The sequence below is a fragment of the Ixodes scapularis genome, unplaced genomic scaffold (genome assembly GCF_016920785.2).
Source record: "Ixodes scapularis isolate PalLabHiFi unplaced genomic scaffold, ASM1692078v2 PGA_scaffold5__190_contigs__length_132052651, whole genome shotgun sequence".
NCBI classification, from domain to species: Eukaryota; Metazoa; Arthropoda; class Arachnida; order Ixodida; family Ixodidae; genus Ixodes; species Ixodes scapularis.
The window spans coordinates 126,392,652-126,413,115 of record NW_024609880.1 but is presented as its reverse complement, the minus strand read 5'-3'; the positions used below and the strand labels follow the sequence as shown (position 1 = coordinate 126,413,115).

Genomic DNA, 20,464 nt, shown 5'->3' with positions numbered 1-20,464 from the left:
TTCACTTTATGATGTACCGCAGGAAAGGCTACAAGCGCGAGCTCCTTGTTCTGGGGCACATCTCGCCGGCACAAGCTCTCGTGACTTAAGAGCGGCTACCAACGCTATGAGCTCGCGCTTCTAGCCTTCGCTGCGGTACAACATCGAGTGAAACGAAGTATAACACGAGTGTGAACGCGCAGGCACGCGCAACCAAAGCACTGCGGAAACCAGCGAGCTCGCGCTGATGGCGAAGGTTCATTTTATTTCTTAGGCATCAGCAGCTGAGAAACATCAGTCTTTTGTTTGTAAAAGCGAGAAAAGTAATTTTAAAACGAATAAAACGGTTTCCCACTCGCACCTGGTAAATGGGGGCCGAAGTAAGTTTTGTTGGGGGATCGTGACGTGTTGCTCCACCCGCAGTGGCGCCACCCTTGGCAGTGCACCGTAGTCCTATGAACGAAATGACGCAAGAGCGCTGCTTCTCGCGGCGCGTGATTGCTTAGATAGCACATAGTGGTTTCTGCGTTGACTCCTCACGTTTACGCGCAGGATGCCACGCTATTGCGCGAAAGAGGGCTGCGGCAACGGCGTGCTGAACCGCGAGACGCCGACCCACGGGTTTCAGAACGATGAGAAATTCCGAAGCGTGTGGATCCATCTCGCCCGTCCGTCGTCTCTTGGGCGCCGGTAAAAACCGATCGCCTGTACGGTGACCTTTTTGGCAATGAGGGCTATGAAAGTCGACCCGCTGTCCTCAGGATTCTGTGTCTTCCTACCAAGAATATTCGGTTGCTACCAGGAATTGTGCCAGCTATTTGTTTCTACAAAAAAGAAGCAGAAGAGCTTAGCGAACTGCGTGATTCGCGATGCAAATTGATAACTGAGAACGCTGTTAATAAAACACCTAACAGCGCAAGCCTCCAAATTGGCCAATCAGGATTGAATGCGACGCATTTCTTGATGACTTCGACCCCCTTCAGATTTTGTCGGGCGGACGGTTGGTCTGTCGGATGGTTCGCACGGTTCTAGCCAGAATCGCCTGTCCGTCACCATGTGCCAGATTGACTTCTCTTCCTCGCTTACATCTTACAAGTCCCTTTGGTAGTCGAAATCCTCGTCTTCTCGAGTTCATGGATCATGGCGGAACGTACCTTGGACTGCAAGGGCAACTGTGCAGTCCTCCGCCACTCCAAAATGCGAGACTGGAACCAGTGTTGCGGAATGGGCACCCCCATTCCATTCCAATTCGATTCGGGGAATTAGTGGTTTCGATAATTGAATTCCTTTCAACTCCTAGGAATGGGGACACTGGGCCCAGTCCCACTTTTGGAATGGCTGAATCGCTCCACTCCATTCCTCTAATTCCTAAACGTAAAAATTGGCGCTTGACAGCTACATTGTGCTGCCGTCATGAGCAGCATAAAGCTGATATTATCAAACGCATAGAGCCATAGACAATTAAAAAAAAAAAAAAAATAAGAAAGCTAAACGCTTAAAAAAATTGCACTGAATTTACTAAGCGGAGCGCTGCTGGCACAAGGTGTTTGTTTACATTGTACTGCAAGCACCGAAAAGCCCCTTGTTTAAGGCATTGGTCTCGCGACCACGTGTCTCGCAACAAGCAGCAAAACTTAAATCCACTCAATTTTTTTTTGCGAACTTTTGCATTTTACTTTTGGGACCATCGCTGCCAGCGTGTTTTTAGCTAAGGCTACAAAAATATCCACTTCGTGCGTGGCGCAGAAATAAGCTATATTATTATATTCTTCAAATATAGCAGCACGGCTAGTAGGCTGCTGGAAGCGACTCCATGCGCAGCGTCAAGAACATATTCTCTGACAAAGTGCAACCTCTACGGCGCAGCACGAGGGACCGTCTAGACCATGCATGTCACGATACCTGTTTTCAAACGCATAAGTTCACGCTTGCTTTACAAATCTCGATATTTCTTATATTCAATTCGAGTCTTTATGCGGTTTCCAGGTGATCAGCAAAACCTCTGCTGGGCTCAAATATACGTTTGTTCATTGCGGTTAGTTCATTATACGGACGATATCAGTTTATTACCTGTCATTTGTTGATCATCTTGCTCATTATTCGGGCATGAGCCAACACTCCTTACCGCGTGCGCGTCCGAGGTATTTACTTGCCGACGTTTCGCGGTGACCGAAGTGCCTGGCTTTAACGCGAATGAGATTGTATGTACCGGGTAATGCCGTAAGGACCAACACATTTGGTAAGCCTTGCAAAATTCAAATTTCAATCGAACGTATACCTCAAACCGGGCACGCGAACGCAGTTTCACAAAATAATTTATGTCTCTTTCTTCTTCTTTTTTTTTTTTTTTTGAGAGCTCAACTCAGAGGTGGTGAAATATTAAAACTAGTGCCAAAACAGCAGCCTCAGTAGCAACTAGCACCCAGCTCTCTTTCTCAGTGGCCTTCACAGCAACGGTCGCGCGTCGTCTGGCGCAGGACTGTCTTTCTGCAGGTCTAGTCAGTTCGGTGACGCAATGAGAGCGGTGACGATAGTCGACTTCACCTTACGATGGACCCCAACAGACAGCACGAGAGCCATCGAAACCAATCCAGTGCCCTCTGAGGGTCGCGTGACCATGGGGCGCAGCAACGCGCCGTGCGTGGGTGCTGGATTGCCTGGGCTGACTTGTAGCCATGGGCGTACCAACCCGGGGGGGGGGGGGGGGGGGGGGGGGGGAGGGGCAAGGGGGGCGCTTGCCCCCCTCCCCCCAGTCCTCAGAGTGGGGGGGGGGGGGCGAGCAATGTGTTTTGCCCCCTCCCCCCCCCCCCCCCAACCCACCCTGGAACAGCCGCCACTGGGCAGGGCAAACACTGTCTGTCGGCGCCCAAGAGATACCACGGGCACCACCCCCCGACCCGGGGGTCCGTGCTCGCTTGCGCCACCAAATATTGGCATGCGAAAAGGCGCCGCAGGCTGCTGGACGCGCCGCACTGTCGAACGCCAGCTCCTCCGCTAGCGGCGTTCACCCCTAATGGGAAACTACAGGGGGGATCGGTGGTCGAGTGGTCTAGCGCACACTAAGGTCACTGGATCGGGGGAAAGTAGCGCCATTGCCTTCCCTACCTGCTAGCCGGACACAAATTGGCTAATCTGTCAACGTTGCCATAAAAATCGCCCTCTCGGTCCATTCAAATCTTTGAAGCTTCCTGAGGGTCCTTCTAACAGTCGTGCCAAAATCACCATGGAGTACCATCGTATTGGAGGCGTTCCTCGCCAATATAAGCTTTTTTTGGCACTGTGTATGCGATCAACTTATCAATCATGCCCGTCTCCACGGATCTTTTACAGCTATGTTTTTCTTCTTGCGTATTTTAAAACAGTAAACTTATTTTTCAGTGCCTTCAAGCACCGACACAGCATGTGGTGGTACGAAGATGTGCGGATGTTTCGTCGGTGTGTAGATAGCAAAATCTCGGTATACAAGAAACGTCTCCGTAAAGCTACCCGACACCAGCCAATTTATATCGGCTCACCAAGGACGGAGGGGTCAAGGAGAAATTGCTCATTTCACGGACCAAAATGGCGACCATTCGGGGAGCTTGGTGCGACTTTCCCAGTATCCATTGACTTTAGCGCACACCAGCTCGGAGCATGTGGAGCCAAAGCTCGCGCTGCAGAACCCAGAGATCCAGGGTTCGATCCCTGCCCGTTTTAAGGCTGGATGAGCATCGTACCGGCGTGCGGTCGTGTATCACTACTGCGTAATCCACGTTAGAGACCCCAGGCTAGCGGTTGTACTGCACTGGCTAAATTGCTCATCTACAGCTGGGAGACAAGTCGCCCGTTGAGGCAGACTGAGTTCTAGGCTGTAGAAACATACACACAGCCCAATCTTTTTTTCTCTGAAACTACAGCCAAAGCTACAAGTGTAAGCTAACCCGTGCTCCTAGCTTTCAGACGAGTATTTCTAGCGCGAGTGCCCGCTTTGTGGAAGAACAGCTATATTGTGCTCTCGTGCTTTGGCACTGCGAGTGTTTTCTTTCAATCTTTCGTTGGGACAACTTGATTATGTAGATTGGGGGAAGGGGGAGGGGGGGGGGTCTCAGTACACCAGTACCCCCCAGTGACAATATTTGAATGCGGCTCATGAACTGGACCCGAGCATTGCGTGAGCACTAGATTTTGGCTCGAGATAATCAATAGACCGATCTCACCAGCTAGTTTGAGTACGCTACCGCTGCCGATATGCATCGTGGGAGTTGTAGTCTTTCTGCACGCGCGACAACCCTGCTGGAGGTCTGCTCGAGCAGACCACGAGGCACCATGAGCTGTCGCGTGAACTGGCGTCTGCCTCCTAGGAACTACAGTTATGGCGGCGTCACGCATGCCTGGAACGCTTGGTGAGATCGGTGAGATTGGTGAGATCGGACAAAGCCACCTCTGTCCAATCGCTGCAATGATGGCAATAGCCGAACCATAGCAATATCTGGAACTCAGGACATGTCATCTGCTTTGCCAACCCCGGCGCGTGGCTATGATCAAAATTACTGGCATGTAATCGGCGCCAGGTCCCGTGGCCGCTTGTTCTGGCTGCGAGTTGAAGGGGTGAACGCTGCTCGTTTTTCATTAATTTTGTCTGCAACATCTACACACCATTCCAATATTTACTAGTGTTCAGCCCTGCGTGCGAGCTGCTTAACCCAGCACGCGCCTGTTCGTCGCTTCGCAAAGCGAGCAAATCACGCGCCATAAGCACGAGTACTGAAAGAACCGATCAGGAGTCATTTTTTTTTTAAGTTTATTTCGGGTGGTGAAAAACGAATACGTGTTTCATAGGTCATTAACGTCAGGGATTCGTTCTAAGCGGTATTAGGGCCAACTAAAAACGTCGTTGCATCGCCCCTTTAAAGTCGAGCATCAATTCATTGTGTCCTAAAAAACAACAACAAAAAAAAAGCGGATTAAAGTGTTTCATTAAATTAGTTAACTAATTAATCTATTTCGCTTTCTTTCTAGTGGCAGCCATGGCCACTGAGCAGACGACATGCGAAATTGTTCGAACGTCTGGCAACACTCTGTGCGCTGCCATCTTTGTTAGGTCGAGATTCCTCTACTGTTTGTCAATTTCGTAGCGTTGTCGGTAACAATCGAGGCCTGCTCCTAACCGTCATCGATCCTCCATCAGACCTGCGAGCTAAGGGTTAGTATTGTTTTACGCTCTTCCTTGCGCATGTACGTGTTCGTCGCCCCACCGGTCGCTGGTGTTTATCGGTGTAACCGACATGGTCGCAATTTGACTAAGTGCCGGCGAAGGCACGGGTGCGGGAGCCTGGTTTTCGAAAGCTCTGCGCGAGTACTTGTGCCAGCGAAGGATTCTTCAGTACTACGCTGTCGCGTCCTGGACTTTGCTAGCACCGAAGTCGAATGGTGAGACGGAGCATGTTCTTCGGCGTCCCACTAGATGGCGCTGAGCATTTCGCATATGCGTGCACCAAAAATAATACGAAAAAAAGAAAACTCAAACCAAAAGTTTAGAAACAACAGTTCCCAACGTTTCGGGGTCGACTTGACTCCTTCTTCAGGGCTGACTGGCGCCAGCACCAGAACGATGTGCGCAATTTCGATCGCGAGCGTAGCGCCGTCGCGGAACATTGCGAGGTGTTTGATCATCGGATCGACTTCGGAAAAGCACACGTGATAGACACGGAGCCACATATTCGAAGACGCCTGTTCTTGGAGTCGTGGCACATCCAGAATACACCGGGGAACATTAACAGGTCCCTCGGGGCCTTACCATCTATTTACGTCCATGGCCTGCGTCACGTTCAGAAAACATCACCTCGGTAGAAGAAGAAGGAGAGGTCGAAGCTCGCGCTGTCCCATTCCATTTTTAGTCACCCCTGAAGAAGGAGTCAAGTCGACCCCGAAACGTTGGGAACTGTTGTTTCTAAACTTTTGGTTTGAGTTTTCTTTTTTTCGAATTGTTCCCCAAACCAGACAGATTTCTGTCGAAGATGTTTACTTTCAAACCAAAAATAATAAGAGAAAAGCACTCTCCGACAGGTCGTTCCCGGCTATCTCCATCGGCAATGGAGAAGGTGGTGGAGGAGTTTGAAAACAGCACCAAGAGAAAGAGCGCGGATGGATACGCAGAATATGTGACAGAATTAAAGCGCCTCATCCGACAACATTCTACAAAGGAACGAGGTGGGCGACGACTAAGAAAGCGTTGGTGGGACGCGGAAGTTCAAGCCGCCATCAGATTAAGACAGGAGCTAAACAGGGAGCATCGCATGGTTCTCCATGGCGGCCCGGCAGACGCTGTTGCAATAAGGTGGCAAAAGTACAGGTTGCTGAAGCAGGCCATAAAACAGCTTGTGCAGGACAAAATGGCCCAGGCTGATGTAGCTACAATGAGAGACATCAGTTCAAGTGGTCGAGACGCACCCAGAAAGTTCTGGCGATATATGGGAACTCTCAATGGAAGAGACCAGTGCCCAGCAATCCTGGACGAAGACACAGGGCTGCCCACAGAGAGACTTGGGCAATGCCTTACAGACCATCTCGTTGAAATTTTCTCGCCTCCAGGAGAGACACCACTACAAAATATCTGCCCCAAGCAAGGCGCAGACTGTGCACCGGATTGCAATAATAGAGAGTTTTAGAATAGGGGGCCCCAACGCTTTGGGTAACCCAAAGCTTTGGGGTACCCAACGCAACGACACCTCACGCAGCGTGCTTATAGAATAGGGTTTGTGACGACGCAACGCGGCACGCTCGCCTTTTTCGCATGCAGCGCCATTGTGGACAACGAACAAACTTCTTAACAGTGAAAAATTATTAAAACGCAAAACATTTCCGCCGAAACGACACTTTATTGTGGCTTGCGGTTCAAATAATAGGGAGGGTAACACCAGTTTGAACGGCACAGCAAGGCCCATCTGCCGACCGTCTCTGAATCAGAAGACTTACTTCTCTGGTCAACAAGAGAGTGCACGCCCTCAAATACCAGGCTATCATGTGAGCCAATGGAACTATCTGAGAACTGGACGGGCCATTCCCCGGTCACAGGCACGACGCTGGTAGGTGTAGCTTGCTATTAGCTCATCCTATAGCTGAAGCAGCATGACAGTTATAGAGAGTTTTACAATCGGGGGTCCCAAAGCTTTGGGGCCCCAAAGAAATAGGGGCTCAGCACTGCGCATGCGTAGAACCCAAACTCCGTTTGGGGTTTTGGGTTGGCTCGCGCCCCCAACGTGAAATTCGAGAAATAACGTGGGGCCCCCAATAGACCCTTTCCGAAATTCAGTGCCATCTGGTGGCTGAAATGGCGGTTTAACTTTTGCCATACGAATGGCGGCAATGAACCCGTAGCCTGCAGTATTTTATCGGGCACCGTCACTTTTGCATGCCAACGGCAGACGAGAATAAACTCTTCACTATACAGGTTTTTCTGGATCATCTCTTCCAGTGTCGATTCCCACAAAGATGCAACCAGTGAGAACGAAGCGCCAGCCCAGACAGACGCCTTGATAAAGCTCTATAAGTCAAGGGGTTTCGAAGTCGATTTTGTGCCACTAACAGGTCCACTGGGCCCGAATTAAAGAAATGAACGCTTACGCAGCGCTTGCATTCAATTCCGGCTTCACTACGTGCCTCGAATCCTCAGCTTAGGAGTATCTTCAACATGTTCCTTCATCAGTAAATAGAAAGCCGCCATTGTTATGGCACATATGCCATTTTTCAGATGATGATGATAGAGATCAAAGTGGCCAGACTGAATTTCGGAAAGGGTCTATTGCTTCGGGCCGGGTTGTATATCGGCAAACATGGCGGCGCCCTTTTCGCTCGCTTCGGTGCAAATTCGTCATGGTCGCTGCAGTATTAGCCAATTTCATTGCCAATGAATAGTGCAACCGGCTTTCGCTTTACTTAATCTCGCTCAAGTCACAAAGAATGAGCGGTGGGCTCGCCCCATTTTAAAGATCGTACCTGATTCTGGCCGTTCCTAAGCCTAAACATACGTCGTAACTGTTGACATGGTGACGTATTGCTACTCCGCGGCTAAAGGCTCGTTCACACAGACCCGCTTCTTTCTTTTTATTTTTTTTTTCACGTTAAGTTACGAAACGTAACCGGGAAATCTGTCCTTCGTGTTAAACTGTGCCAGCAGCAGGTCGACCCGGTCGCGGATGGCCCGCGTGGGGACATTTCTTCCGATTGCTTCGGGGACCCTTTCGGCCATTCAAGTCCATCTCCTGGAATGGAATGAGTTTGTGGCATACACTTCGCGTAGCACATAAATGTCATCGTCGATCGAGAAGCGAACGCGCGCGGGAGCCTTCTCTTCCGGGAGTCAAAGAAAGAATAAAAACACTTAAGGACAAGGACAGACAGCACAGTTCTTTCAACTAGCAACACACATTTACTGGTGTCTCCTTCAATAGTGCTATCTTCTTCCTAACGTTTGAGACTAAAGAGGAAGATGCGGAATTAATATATTTATATACACCCGGAAAAAAAACACAAATTTACACCCAATACACTAAAGATAAAGAATTCAGAAAGAAAGAAAACAGAAAAAGAAAAACACTATTGACACATTGAGATAGAGCGCCCTTTGGCTAATCCAGCTCTGGTTTCAGGTAGTTGATCTCATTTGTGGACAAGGCGAGAGAAGGGGCAGCGATGTTGTGATCGTCATGGGCTATCTTGTATGCCTCAATGATCTCTCTCCCGAGCTTGTTCTTATGTCTCCCAATCGTGCAGGTGTCCTGGAACCGGGCTTCACAGTTCGTACAGAGGCGTTGATGAACCACTATTGGGTGAAAAGTGTCGTCCGAAGCACGAGAGACCTCGAGGACGTGCTCTCGTAGGCGCGTGTTAAGGCAACGACCTGTCTGTCCAATGTATCGGTCGCCACAGGAGAGAGGGATGGAGTATACCACCCCCTCTTCACAGGGAACGGTCTGATGAGCGTGTTTGATGGAACATCTTTTGATGGATTCGTTATTGTTCACGCGCCTGCACAGTTGTTTCAGGCGCAACTTGCACGAGAAGACAACCGAAACGTTGAAGCGCGCTGCAATTGCCTTCAGTCTGTGCGCCGAGTTGTGCACATAGGGAATGCAGATAACGCGTGAAGGCTTACTACGTGGAGCACGGGGCCTTTGGGTGGTTAGAATTAACTGAACAAGAATGGTGCTCAGTAGACCTTGCGGATAACCTGCTCTGAGGAGACGTTCTTGTTGTTTTGCAATGCTGAAGCTTGCAAAGTGAGAACATGATTTGGTGCGAGAAGATAAGAGGAGAGACCGGATGATTCCATGTTTTACCAGTTTAGAATGGGAACTGCAGAATGGAAGTATAGTTCTGTTGCCACAACTGGGCTTCAAACTACAGACTCATGCAAATTTCAAGGAAGGAGGTGTCACGACAGTTACGCCTTATGGAAACGATCCTCCCACAACAGATGACCATCATCTTTGGCCCAGGTTATGGAACCCACCCATCTTTCCGGTTCCTCCAAAAGGCTGCGTCCAATCTTCTCGAATCTTCATGGAAGAAGGTTGTCACCGGTGTGACCACTTTTCACCATAACACCCCCCAAACGAAATTGGAGCCTCCGGTCGTTCTATGTGATCATCAACTAAGTTCTGGCACCTTGGATCTCCTTTCCAAGGGTCCCAAGTTTTCCCCGAACCTTCCGACTACAAGGGTCGACCAACTAACTTCAGTCCATTCTGTTGCGACTCACATTCTAGAACAAGACCGGCAAGCTTTTCTTGATGCTGGAGTCCGATCCGCCTGCGCCCATGCTCCTCCACCTACGGGCAAAGTTCCGATCCGGGCTACAGTCGAAGAATTGCAAAGAAGTCACCTGAAACTACTGGAATCAGATAAAACAGGTGTTTTTGTCATCTTAGATGAAGGTTCGTATGGGCAGAAGGTGAGCCAGGCATTGAAAAAGAATTTTGATACTCTGAAGACCAGGCCTTCAGGGTCTCTCCGTTCAAAGGCAAAGCAACTTTGCTGCTCCCTTAATCTCTCGGCTCTTAAAGCTGCCATTGGGGCTCCTTCCAAGCAATACCTAACTGTGTTTTTCACGGCAAAAACCCATAAAGAAGGAGTTCCCTCAAGAAGCATCATTTCAGAAAAGGGATGTTGGCAGAAGCCTCTTGGTCTTTTTCTGCAAAAGCATCTGTCATCGATCAGTCTCAACCACCCTTTCAGAATTGCCAACTCCACAGAACTTGTATCTCGACTTCATGACCTCCATTCTACTCCCGAGGCCTTTACCATGTTTTCGTTAGACATTGAGGAACTATATTACCGATTAGATCCCGCATTTCTTATGGATTCTGTGTCAAGTGCCATCCACGAACATGGCCCATGCGACTTTCAGAACTCATCTGGGGTATCTGAACGGGGTTTCCTAGACCTTTTGGCCCTATATCTACAATCAATACTCGTCGAACATGGAAAGGAAATTCTCAGGCAAAAGAAAGGTGTCTGCATAGGCTCCTGCCTTGCCCCAGTCCTCAGCGAAATATTTCTAACGTATGTGGATAGGGAGATTGAAGCACGCCTTGAAGAGTTGTCACTTGTCTTCCATGTTTTTCGTTACGTGGATGATTATTTAGTCATTCACCCGATCTCAGTTTCTTCTGATTCTGTAGTTCAAGCCTTCACTTCTTCATCCTCAGGCCTGAATTTCACAAGGGAAAACAGCTCAGGCGATGGTCTCCAGTATCTCGATCTTCGTCTGCATCTTCTTCCGACCGGCATTTGTTGGGCCTTCCAACAACGGTCTCGGAAACCTATTCTTCCATTCTGCAGTTCCCATTCTAAACTGGTAAAACATGGAATCATCCGGTCTCTCCTCTCATTTTCTCGCACCAAATCATGTTCTCACTTTGCAAGCTTCAGCATTGCAAAACAACAAGAACGTCTCCTCAGAGCAGGTTATCCGCAAGGTCTACTGAGCACCATTCTTGTTCAGTTAATTCTAACCACCCAAAGGCCCCGTGCTCCACGTAGTAAGCCTTCACGCGTTATCTGCATTTCCTATGTGCACAACTCGGCGCACAGACTGAAGGCAATTGCAGCGCGCTTCAACGTTTCGGTTGTCTTCTCGTGCAAGTTGCGCCTGAAACAACTGTGCAGGCGCGTGAACAATAACGAATCCATCAAAAGATGTTCCATCAAACACGCTTATCAGACCATTCCCTGTGAAGAGGGGGTGGTATACTCCATCCCTCTCTCCTGTGGCGACCGATACATTGGACAGACAGGTCGTTGCCTTAACACGCGCCTACGAGAGCACGTCCTCGAGGTCTCTCGTGCTTCGGACGACACTTTTCACCCAATAGTGGTTCATCAACGCCTCTGTACGAACTGTGAAGCCCGGTTCCAGGACACCTGCACGATTGGGAGACATAAGAACAAGCTCGGGAGAGAGATCATTGAGGCATACAAGATAGCCCATGACGATCACAACATCGCTGCCCCTTCTCTCGCCTTGTCCACAAATGAGATCAACTACCTGAAACCAGAGCTGGATTAGCCAAAGGGCGCTCTATCTCAATGTGTCAATAGTGTTTTTCTTTTTCTTTTTTCTTTCTTTCTGAATTCTTTATCTTTAGTGTATTGGGTGTAAATTTGTGTTTTTTTTCCGGGTGTATATAAATATATTAATTCCGCATCTTCCTCTTTAGTCTCAAACGTTAGGAAGAAGATAGCACTATTGAAGGAGACACCAGTAAATGTGTGTTGCTAGTTGAAAGAACTGTGCTGTCTGTCCTTGTCCTTAAGTGTTTTTATTCTTTCTTTGACTCCCGTATTTTCACCAACACGCTCTTTCATCTTTGTAGCCTTCTCTTCCTCCATTTTCTTATGGTCTTGGATCGGCCTCGACTCGTTCGGCCATCCCATTTCGGGTGTAGCCGAAACAATCCAATCCGTAGCGCTCTAGGTTGGCGCTTGTTCTCGTAGTAACATAGAGAGTTGAGCTTGCTTGAACATAGAAGACATTCCTAAAACAGCGCACAAGTACAGGAGGAAGATAACAAAACACAGGAAGGGGCGCTGACTCCCAACTTATGTATTGTGAAAGAAAGAGAAAGAGGAAGCTTCAGATATGAAGCCCACGTTGTTGTTTTTCTTTCTTCTTTTTTCTCATCTTTTTTTTCTTCGTGACCTTATAATGTCAGTTTTCTCCTTTTCTACTGCAACTTAGTAGTTTATATGTTTTTATTCTTTCTTCTTTATACCTTGTTTGTCCGCGTGGGCTTCATGTCTAAAGCTTCCTCTTTCTCTTTCTTTCATAATATATAAGTTGGGAGTCAGCGCTCTTTCCTGTGTTCTATTTTCTTCCTTCTTTGCTTGCGCGCTGTTTTAGGTATGGCTCGTTCTCGATATTTTTGGGTGTGCGCTTTGACCATATGCAGCCGAAGATTTTGGCCTTCAACTATGCCGAGACTGAGACGAACGCGAGCGCGCATACTCTGCGGGCAGTTGCACTATTTAGATCTGAGCTGGAGCGACTTTGAAGCCTTGAAATACTTGTTTTCAAGATGCAGGTATCGTGCCGAGTAGCAATACGTTGCCATGTCAACGGTTACCGCGTATGTTTAGGCTTAGAAACGGCCATAATCGGGGACGATCTTTAAAATGGGGTGAGCCCACCACTCATTCTTTGTGATTTGAGGCAGATCAAGCAAAGCGAAAGCCGGTAGCACTATTCACTGGCATTTAAATGGGCTAATACTGCAGCGACCATGACGAATTTGCTCCGAAGCGAGCAGAAAGGGCGCCGCCATGTTTGCCGACGCAAACCGACCCCAAGCGCCAACCCAAAGCCCCAAACAGATTTTGGGTTCTGCGCATGCGCAGTGGTGAGCCCTATTTCTTTGGGGCCCCCAAGCTTTGGGGGCCCCTATTCTAAAACTCTCTAATGTAACAATTGGTAGGGTGTCAGTTATACGCGCACTAGCGCATATTAAGAACAACACCGCCCAGGGATTAGATAACATTCCGGCAAGGGTACTCAAAGCACTGTGCAAGGATTCCAGGGACCAACTCGCAGCACTTTTTAATGATATTGCAGCTGGGAAAGAAGAGATTCCTCGAGACTGGAGATGCGGCAGGGCTGTCCTGATTCCTAAAAAAGGATGTGACCGTCAGTACCTTCGACAGTACAGACCCCTGACCGTGACAAGTGCGGTGTATAGGGTATTCGCCCACATCATGAAAAAGCGCATGACCGCATGGGCAGAAGAGGAGGGTATACTGACAGAAATCCAAGCAGGCTTCCGACGGGGACGCCGATTAGAGGACCATCTTTTTACCTTAACACAATGTATTGAGGTTGCACGGAAAGAGGAGAGGAGCCTAATACGTTGTTTTCTTGACATCGCAAACGCCTATGATAGTGTTTCCCATGCCCAGCTTATTGTTAGCCTAAAACAGCTTGACATGCCGCCGGAGTGGACAACACTCATCTCCCGCTTATACCATGGCAACACGGTTATGACCCACCTTGATGATGCTCACTCTGATGAGGTGCTGGTGACGAGGGGCTTACGCCAAGGGTGCCCACTTTCTCCCCTATTGTGTATGTTATATGTATCCACCCTAGAGAAGTAACTTATACAATCAGGACTGGGCTTTTCACTAGCACATTTGGAGCATGGTGATCGAGTTGACTGGGTTCTACCGGGATTGACGTACGCGGACGATGTGGTACTGACCGCAGAATCAGTGTTGGAAATGCAAAAACTTCTTGACATATGCTCAAAGGAGGCTATGGGACTTCGTTTAAATTTTAATACCAGGGGTGCTATGTTGCGCTTTTTGGACTCCCAGGAGACTTGGAAGAGGGAAGTGACGTCAACGACTAGAACAAACGCAGATTGGATGTTGACAGAAGAAAACGAAATCAACACCCAATCTGCGCTTGCTGTGTCGTTGACGTCACTTCCCTCTCCCTAGTCTCCTGGGAGTCCAAAAAGCGCAACATAGCACCCTAGCAAGTCAGCGGCGGTAGTGTTTTCGGGCTCCCTCGAGACAACTCTCGATAGCCTTCGTCTCGGAGGGTCCGATGTACCAATTCTTAATTCTTACAAGTACTTGGGCATCACAATGTCGAACGACACAGACTACCTTCAAGGCCATCACACCCATCTCCGCCAAGCAGCCCTACGAGGAGCCAGCATTCTCCGTAAGCGAAGCCTCTGGAGTTGCAACAGGTTCATCGTTTCGCGGGAATTGTGGAAAGCAGTAATGGTACCCGGACTAACATTTGCAAATGCAGTGGTATGTGTCCCAGGAGATGTCCGCGCCAATATGGAGCGTAGGCAGAGAGACGTAGGACGCCAGGCACTGGGCTGCCATGGAGCGGTCGCCAACGAGGCAGTGCAGGGTGACCTGGGCTGGTCCTCCTTTGAGGCTCGGGAGGCTTCAAGCAAGATTGCGTATGACGGACGCCTTCGACTTATGGATAGATGCCGTTGGGCGAAGAGACTGTTTATATACACCAACTTGACTGGGCTGCGGACCCGCTGGCAGAAGCGCCTCTATCAGCTTCAACACAAGTACGGCTTCTTCTCGGAGCCTGTTGATGCGTCGACAGAGACTGAGTGGACGTCGGAAGTTAGGAAGAGAGTTCGAGACTGCGAGACCCAACAATGGCTCCAAGAAGCCCAAACGAAATCGACGCTGGAGGTGTACCTCGCCAACAAAATAACCATCGCCTCGGAAGTCCGGCTGTATGACAACAGCCTGGGTAGCCGCTTCTTGTTCGAGGCACGTGCCGGGGCACTGCGGACGCTGTGTTATAGGCGTCGTTTCGACACCACTGTCACGTCAACAATATGTAGGGTGTGTGGGGTAAATGACGAAACGGTGGAGCATATTGTGCTAGACTGCGCGAGACTCAAGCCGTCCCGGTCGCAGGACAATGGCCCAAGGCGTCCGAGACCCTTAGCGCTCGCTGAAGCGTTGGGCTTCACTGACATAGAAATCGGACAATCCACAGAAGTCTGCCCAGCTACGGGGCTGAAGGTAGCCTCCAACGACACAAAAAGGCTTGTTGCAGACACAAAAAGGAGACTGGAGGACTGGTGGCAGAAGATCCACCTCAGGGAGCATTAAGACACCTACGCTCCCAGGCTTGGGCACAAACCTTGTTTGAGTCCTCCCGATTCAAAGGGAAATAGCCGCAGCATCATCATCATCATCATGCAAAATGGCTAGTCGGTTGCAAGCTAAGAAAAAACCGGAAATGCCTCTCAGAGGAAAATGTAATCCTACGCCGAGAAACGCTAGCCAATCGTTTTCATGACGTTACGATTCCGTGGACCAATCGCGATCCTTTTGAAAAAAAAAAAAAAGCTCAACATGGCTGTTGGCCTTAGCAACGCGACGCTAGTTTCTCGTGACAATTATTCTGCTTTTTTGCACAGTGTTTTACGTGCCCGAGGTTACGCCACGAAATCTTAATGGTATCGGCCTGCGTTTGCAGCAGTTTTTACGCGACAACGTGAGAATCCAGCGACGCTATCGCCAACGAAAATTTCGAAGCGGGCGCGAGGCTTAGCACTGCTGAGAGGTATGTTAGACGGTATGTCAGACAGTATCTTGGACAGAAAATGAATTGGGAAGACGGTACATTGGACATGACTTTCTTTCTTTACTAAACAGCTATTTCGTTGACAAAAACGTATTCTAACTTATTTAAATGTCCTGAATGAATTAAATAAATATTGTAGTAGTTTAAGACACGTTTCCTGGAGGAAGAAAAAGCAACGTTGCTAGCGAACTACTTTCTCGACGGCGGAGGCACTTCAGATGGGCGCAATGCGCTTGTGGGTGGAGCTAAAAGATTGTTCTCAGGTTGCATCCGACTATAGGTGGCATAAGCTACCGCCCGATCCAAAGGGCTCAGCCGCATTCATCCATCCATCCATCCATGGTTGTCGGAACTCAGGACGTGATAAAGATAAAAATTCAAGCTAAATATTCAAGGATGAGAGGTTGAGCGAGTCGATAAATACGAGTATCTAGGAGTATAGATTAACGAGGGTATAGAATACCTCAGTTAACATGCAAAATGTGTATCTGTTAAGGGCAACAGAAATGCAGCTGTAATGAAAAATAACGCACTGTGTAACTATAACAGGTATGAGGTATAGTGAGAAAGACCTAAAAAGGAGTTATGGTTTCGAGCCTGACTTTTGCAAATGCAGTTTTGTGCATAAATCTAGATATAAAAAAAAAAAAAGAAACAACGTGGAGTAGGTAGATTGGTTCTGGGAGCACATGGTAAAACACCGAACCAAGATGTACCAGGGCGATATGGGGGTGGTCCTCATTTGAGGGTATGGAAGCTAGTAGTTGGTAGAATTTGAGAATAGGGTAAGAGAAATAGATGCAGAACGATGGGCACGAAGAGTTCTTGGCTATTTACACATGAGAAACGTCTATACAAAATGAAAAAAGCGGACTAGAAAACTTAGGTCTAAATATAAGCGGATGAAAGAAAAAACAGTTAAGAAGAGAGTTAAAGAAGCTGAGAGAGAAATATGGGAAGCAGGCATGCAGACTAAATCGGGCTTAGAAATGTACAGGCCAATTAAGAAGGACATTACTAAGGAACCAATCTTCGACAATTCCGAGGGGAGCTTCTTGTTGTTCGAAGCGAGGACGGGACTGTTGCGGACTAAGACATATAAAGCTAAATATCAGGAAGTAGATATGGTGCGCCTAGCTTGTGGGGAGGAAGAGGAGATTGCTGAGCACATGATACTTTATTGTAAGGGGTTTCACCCTGCAGTAGCAGAAGAGGCGGCTCACTTAACAAACGCACTGGAATTTAGGGATAGTGAGGGAAAACCATACATGGAGAAGGTGGAGATAACCAGGAAGAAATGATCTGACTGGTGGCATAGGTCGAGGAAATGATGAATGTTTTCTTATTCCCTTCCGGGCGACCCGTAGGACGGAAGGTGTGGGCACCCGTTTAATGCATAGAGGCGCCTCCGTCGTACAGATCGAATATATTATATAAGGAGTATTCACTGGCGGGCCATATCTGTGTGCGCGAATGCAGAGCGCGTGCTGACGGCGAGTTTCCACAGTTCTTTTGCAACGTGCATTCCGCACCATCAAGAATGCCGGTCTTAGCAGCCTATTGATGTGAGCTCGTTCTGAGCATGCGCTCTAAACAGCACCCACAAATATGGCGTCCAGTGAATACTCCCTATACGATCCATAGAGAATGAACCTTGTGCTTTCCGTAAGCTCACCGCATTGCCATCTTTAGATCTCATTTGCATATAGACCTTTTTCGCATAACCTCAAACCAGCCAGTAACTGACGTACCCTCGACCTGGTACATTTTTGGATTGCCCGCTGACACAGGGTATGCAACCGCCAAGGGTATAGGCGAAAAGGCTTAAAAACGGACGTCGTGCATGAGTTAGTTCCGAGTGCTCCTTTTTACCGTGCTGCAATTTCCGAAAATCTATGGTTGTCTGGCTACCACTGCGTGGTGGATGGATAAATAATTTTAAAAAGCATAAGAACAATAGCAGCAAGTGTGCCGTGAGCACAATAAGCTGCAGCACGAGTGTGGCTGCAATGTTATCGAGCTTCGCATTTTCCCCAAGAATCCTTATTTATGAAGTCAGTCGATTGCGAGCTTGAATCGCGAGAAATTCGTATCAGAATCAACGTCACGTTTAAGCTCACGACCACTTCGTCTACGACAAGAGGACCGATTTTAATTCCCGGTGCAGGTGGTTCAATTAGGTTATCACTGCAAGCCCCATGGTATGTGAAAGGTATGTAAAAGTCTACATGCCACCACTCGAGATGGAGCTATCAAATATCTTGAGCTTACCTGCATAGACTACATTCAACTGCTCATTTATATTTCGCTGTGGAAACTCAATCAGAACACCCCACCGTCTTTGTCCTCGTTCTCTCGAGGAGGCAAGGTGATGGCCTGGGAGCAGCCAGCTGGATTCAACCGGACAAGCTCGAACCAAGTTATTGCAGCCCACCATAGCCAAGTCTAGCCAAGTTCCCCCCATACCCACACCGTTGCCTACCTAGATAGCTGTGCTGCCAGAACTAGCCGGTATTTCTTTTTCTAAGCCGCTAGATGGCGTCGTCGGCGCCGCAATTCTCAAGATGGCGGCGCCGTTAAAGAAAAGGTCTATACGACTACTCGGGCCCACACCTGATGTTATAAGATTTAAAACACCAACGTAATGGCAGTTTTCAATAGAACGATAGCGAGCATACCGTCCTTACCCTGTCGCACAATGTGGGCTCAACAGACATAAATCAATATCTCTTCATACAGCAGTTTTTCTTTTCCTGACGGTTCTCATTGCAGCATTATAAGAAAACACTCGTATTTAAAGGTATTGTGTGACAGCTAGTTGCCCGAGCTCATATATTTATCTTTGCCAGTTGCTCGTGCTGAGCAAGAGCTCGTGCAGCCGGGATGTCATTTTTAGCAAAGGGCTTACGCTTGTAACCAAAGTAGTGGCACGTTCCGATTGATTTACACGAGAAAGTGCTCAGAAGCAAATATTTAGACGAAGCAGTACTCAGTCCAGAAAAAAACAGAATAGTGCAAAATGTGTGAACACGCTACGCTTAAAATATATATAAGAAAAGTACATAAAAGACGGGGACGGAAAAGACGTTTGTTTTGTCCGTCCTCGCCTATTATGTTCATCTCTTATTGATATTTTACCCCTACCAGCACGCTCTCCATTCCAAAAACGCTATACACCTTTACAAGAAACACTCGGCGCCAGGGGCAACAAACCGTTTTCGAGCCCAGTCACCGAGTTTGAGGCTAGACTGTCACCGGCGTCCCTGCTAACCCTAACCGAGTGTACTGTGATTTTGACAGGCTCAGCCTGCGTAGGCGCAGATTCAAACACCTGACAGCGGAAAAAATCTCTTCTTTTACCACTGTATTTTGTGCTTCATGGCGTATGTATTTTCCCGAGGACATTGACAAAGCATTTTACCACATTTCCAAAAAAAAAAAAAAAAAAAGAACTGCAAACTTTTTTTTTGTGGGAACGCGCGCGACAGAACGAATACAATTGAAATGTTAGTTGTCGTTTTTTTTTTACGATAAGTTTTGACGGCACCGCTCGATTAGCCGCGTGTCAAACCACAAAGCGCTTAGCTGTCGAAAATAATTTGCAACATAAGATATGCGAAAGGCATGCATTTTCGACGCGCACAAATAATGGGTTTACCGATGGACAGGACAGGGACATACAATTTAGCACGTGTTAACATTCGAACAATATATTGTACGTGCTACATGATGTAGCGTTATCTAAAAATAATTTATTTGAGAAAGATCTCAAATAACACAGTCACAGTCGACGACAGTCACATCTTGACGATCGGACGGAATCCAAGATGACTTCCTTTTGGGGAAGTTTTGGGGAGAGCTTCCTTTTTTCACAACAGCACCAAGGCAAAGGAACGGGGGTGACTGACTCGATCCCGAACAACTATTTTTGGGAAGGACTAAAAAGGAGGCTTCGCGGATTATCTCTGGGAAAGGGTAAAACAATTTTCATTGTTCGCAAAATCGCGTCGAGGGCCGTTCGGTCTCCCTACCCTCCTTTGTGTCCCGTGAAACGCTTGAATGGCAGGAACTTATACTAGCCCTATTTCTCACCGTGAAAGATAACACAGAAAGGGTACGAAGCATGCATCAGAAAAATTAAGTGGAACCTTTCAAGAGGGGCTAGAAACCGTCGAATGCGAAACCACAAAGCTTAGGTAGAGAATCGCGCTGAGCGGGTTTCCACAGTCCAAGGGAGCGGCAGAAAATTTCTAGCTGATAGGGGGCGCGAGGGTTGCACCAGCCGCATCAGCATCAGCAACATGGCGACGGCCTAGGAGCGTTTTTTGGGGAGGTGTATATGAGCAGACCTCCCTTTTGAGCGGAAATGAATTGATTATACAAAACTGGTAGTTATGGCGCATGCAGTGGTCAATGCATAGCAACGGGGGGCTCGCAGCCGGGGGATATTTCTAGTGTAAAAATATGCACTTCGCGTCTATGTTAACAATACCGTTTAACAACAGAAAAAAAAATCAATACGTCGCCATACAGTAGCAAATTTAAGTTTGCTCACTAAAAACGAATGACGATATGTATAAAATGAACGTGTCTACTACCTTAGCCGGATGGCCACCTGGTTAATGAACACAGTGACTCGTCAAAGACACATGCTTTTGTCCTTCTCGTTGTTACTGTGACTAAAACTATCGAGATTAACTGGGACCGTTATTTATCCAGAACATACAATGCTACTCACTGAGCCATCTTTTCTGGACTTGAGATTGTTTTGCTGCAGTAGTTTTGTGTATATATTTTACACAAATACTCCTTACAATGATTGCGTTTTTGTGTTTTCTTTTTGTTTATTTTTGTGGATGTTCCGTAGTTTAA

General features: G+C 47.9%; 1 protein-coding gene across 1 annotated transcript; it reads left to right on the top strand.

The window, feature by feature from the left end:
• The first annotated feature begins 9,367 nt into the window (after window positions 1-9,367).
• Window positions 9,368-11,527, top strand: LOC115310329. The gene has a single exon (XM_029968678.2). It carries the CDS (start codon window positions 9,368-9,370, stop codon window positions 11,525-11,527), a length of 2,160 nt encoding a protein of 719 aa, XP_029824538.2.
• Window positions 11,528-20,464: the final 8,937 nt, after the last annotated feature.

Excerpts from the sequence above, each read along its gene's own strand:
- LOC115310329 (XM_029968678.2), top strand. The coding sequence starts at position 9,368 with ATGCAAATTTCAAGGAAGGAGGTGTCACGACAGTTACGCCTTATGGAA.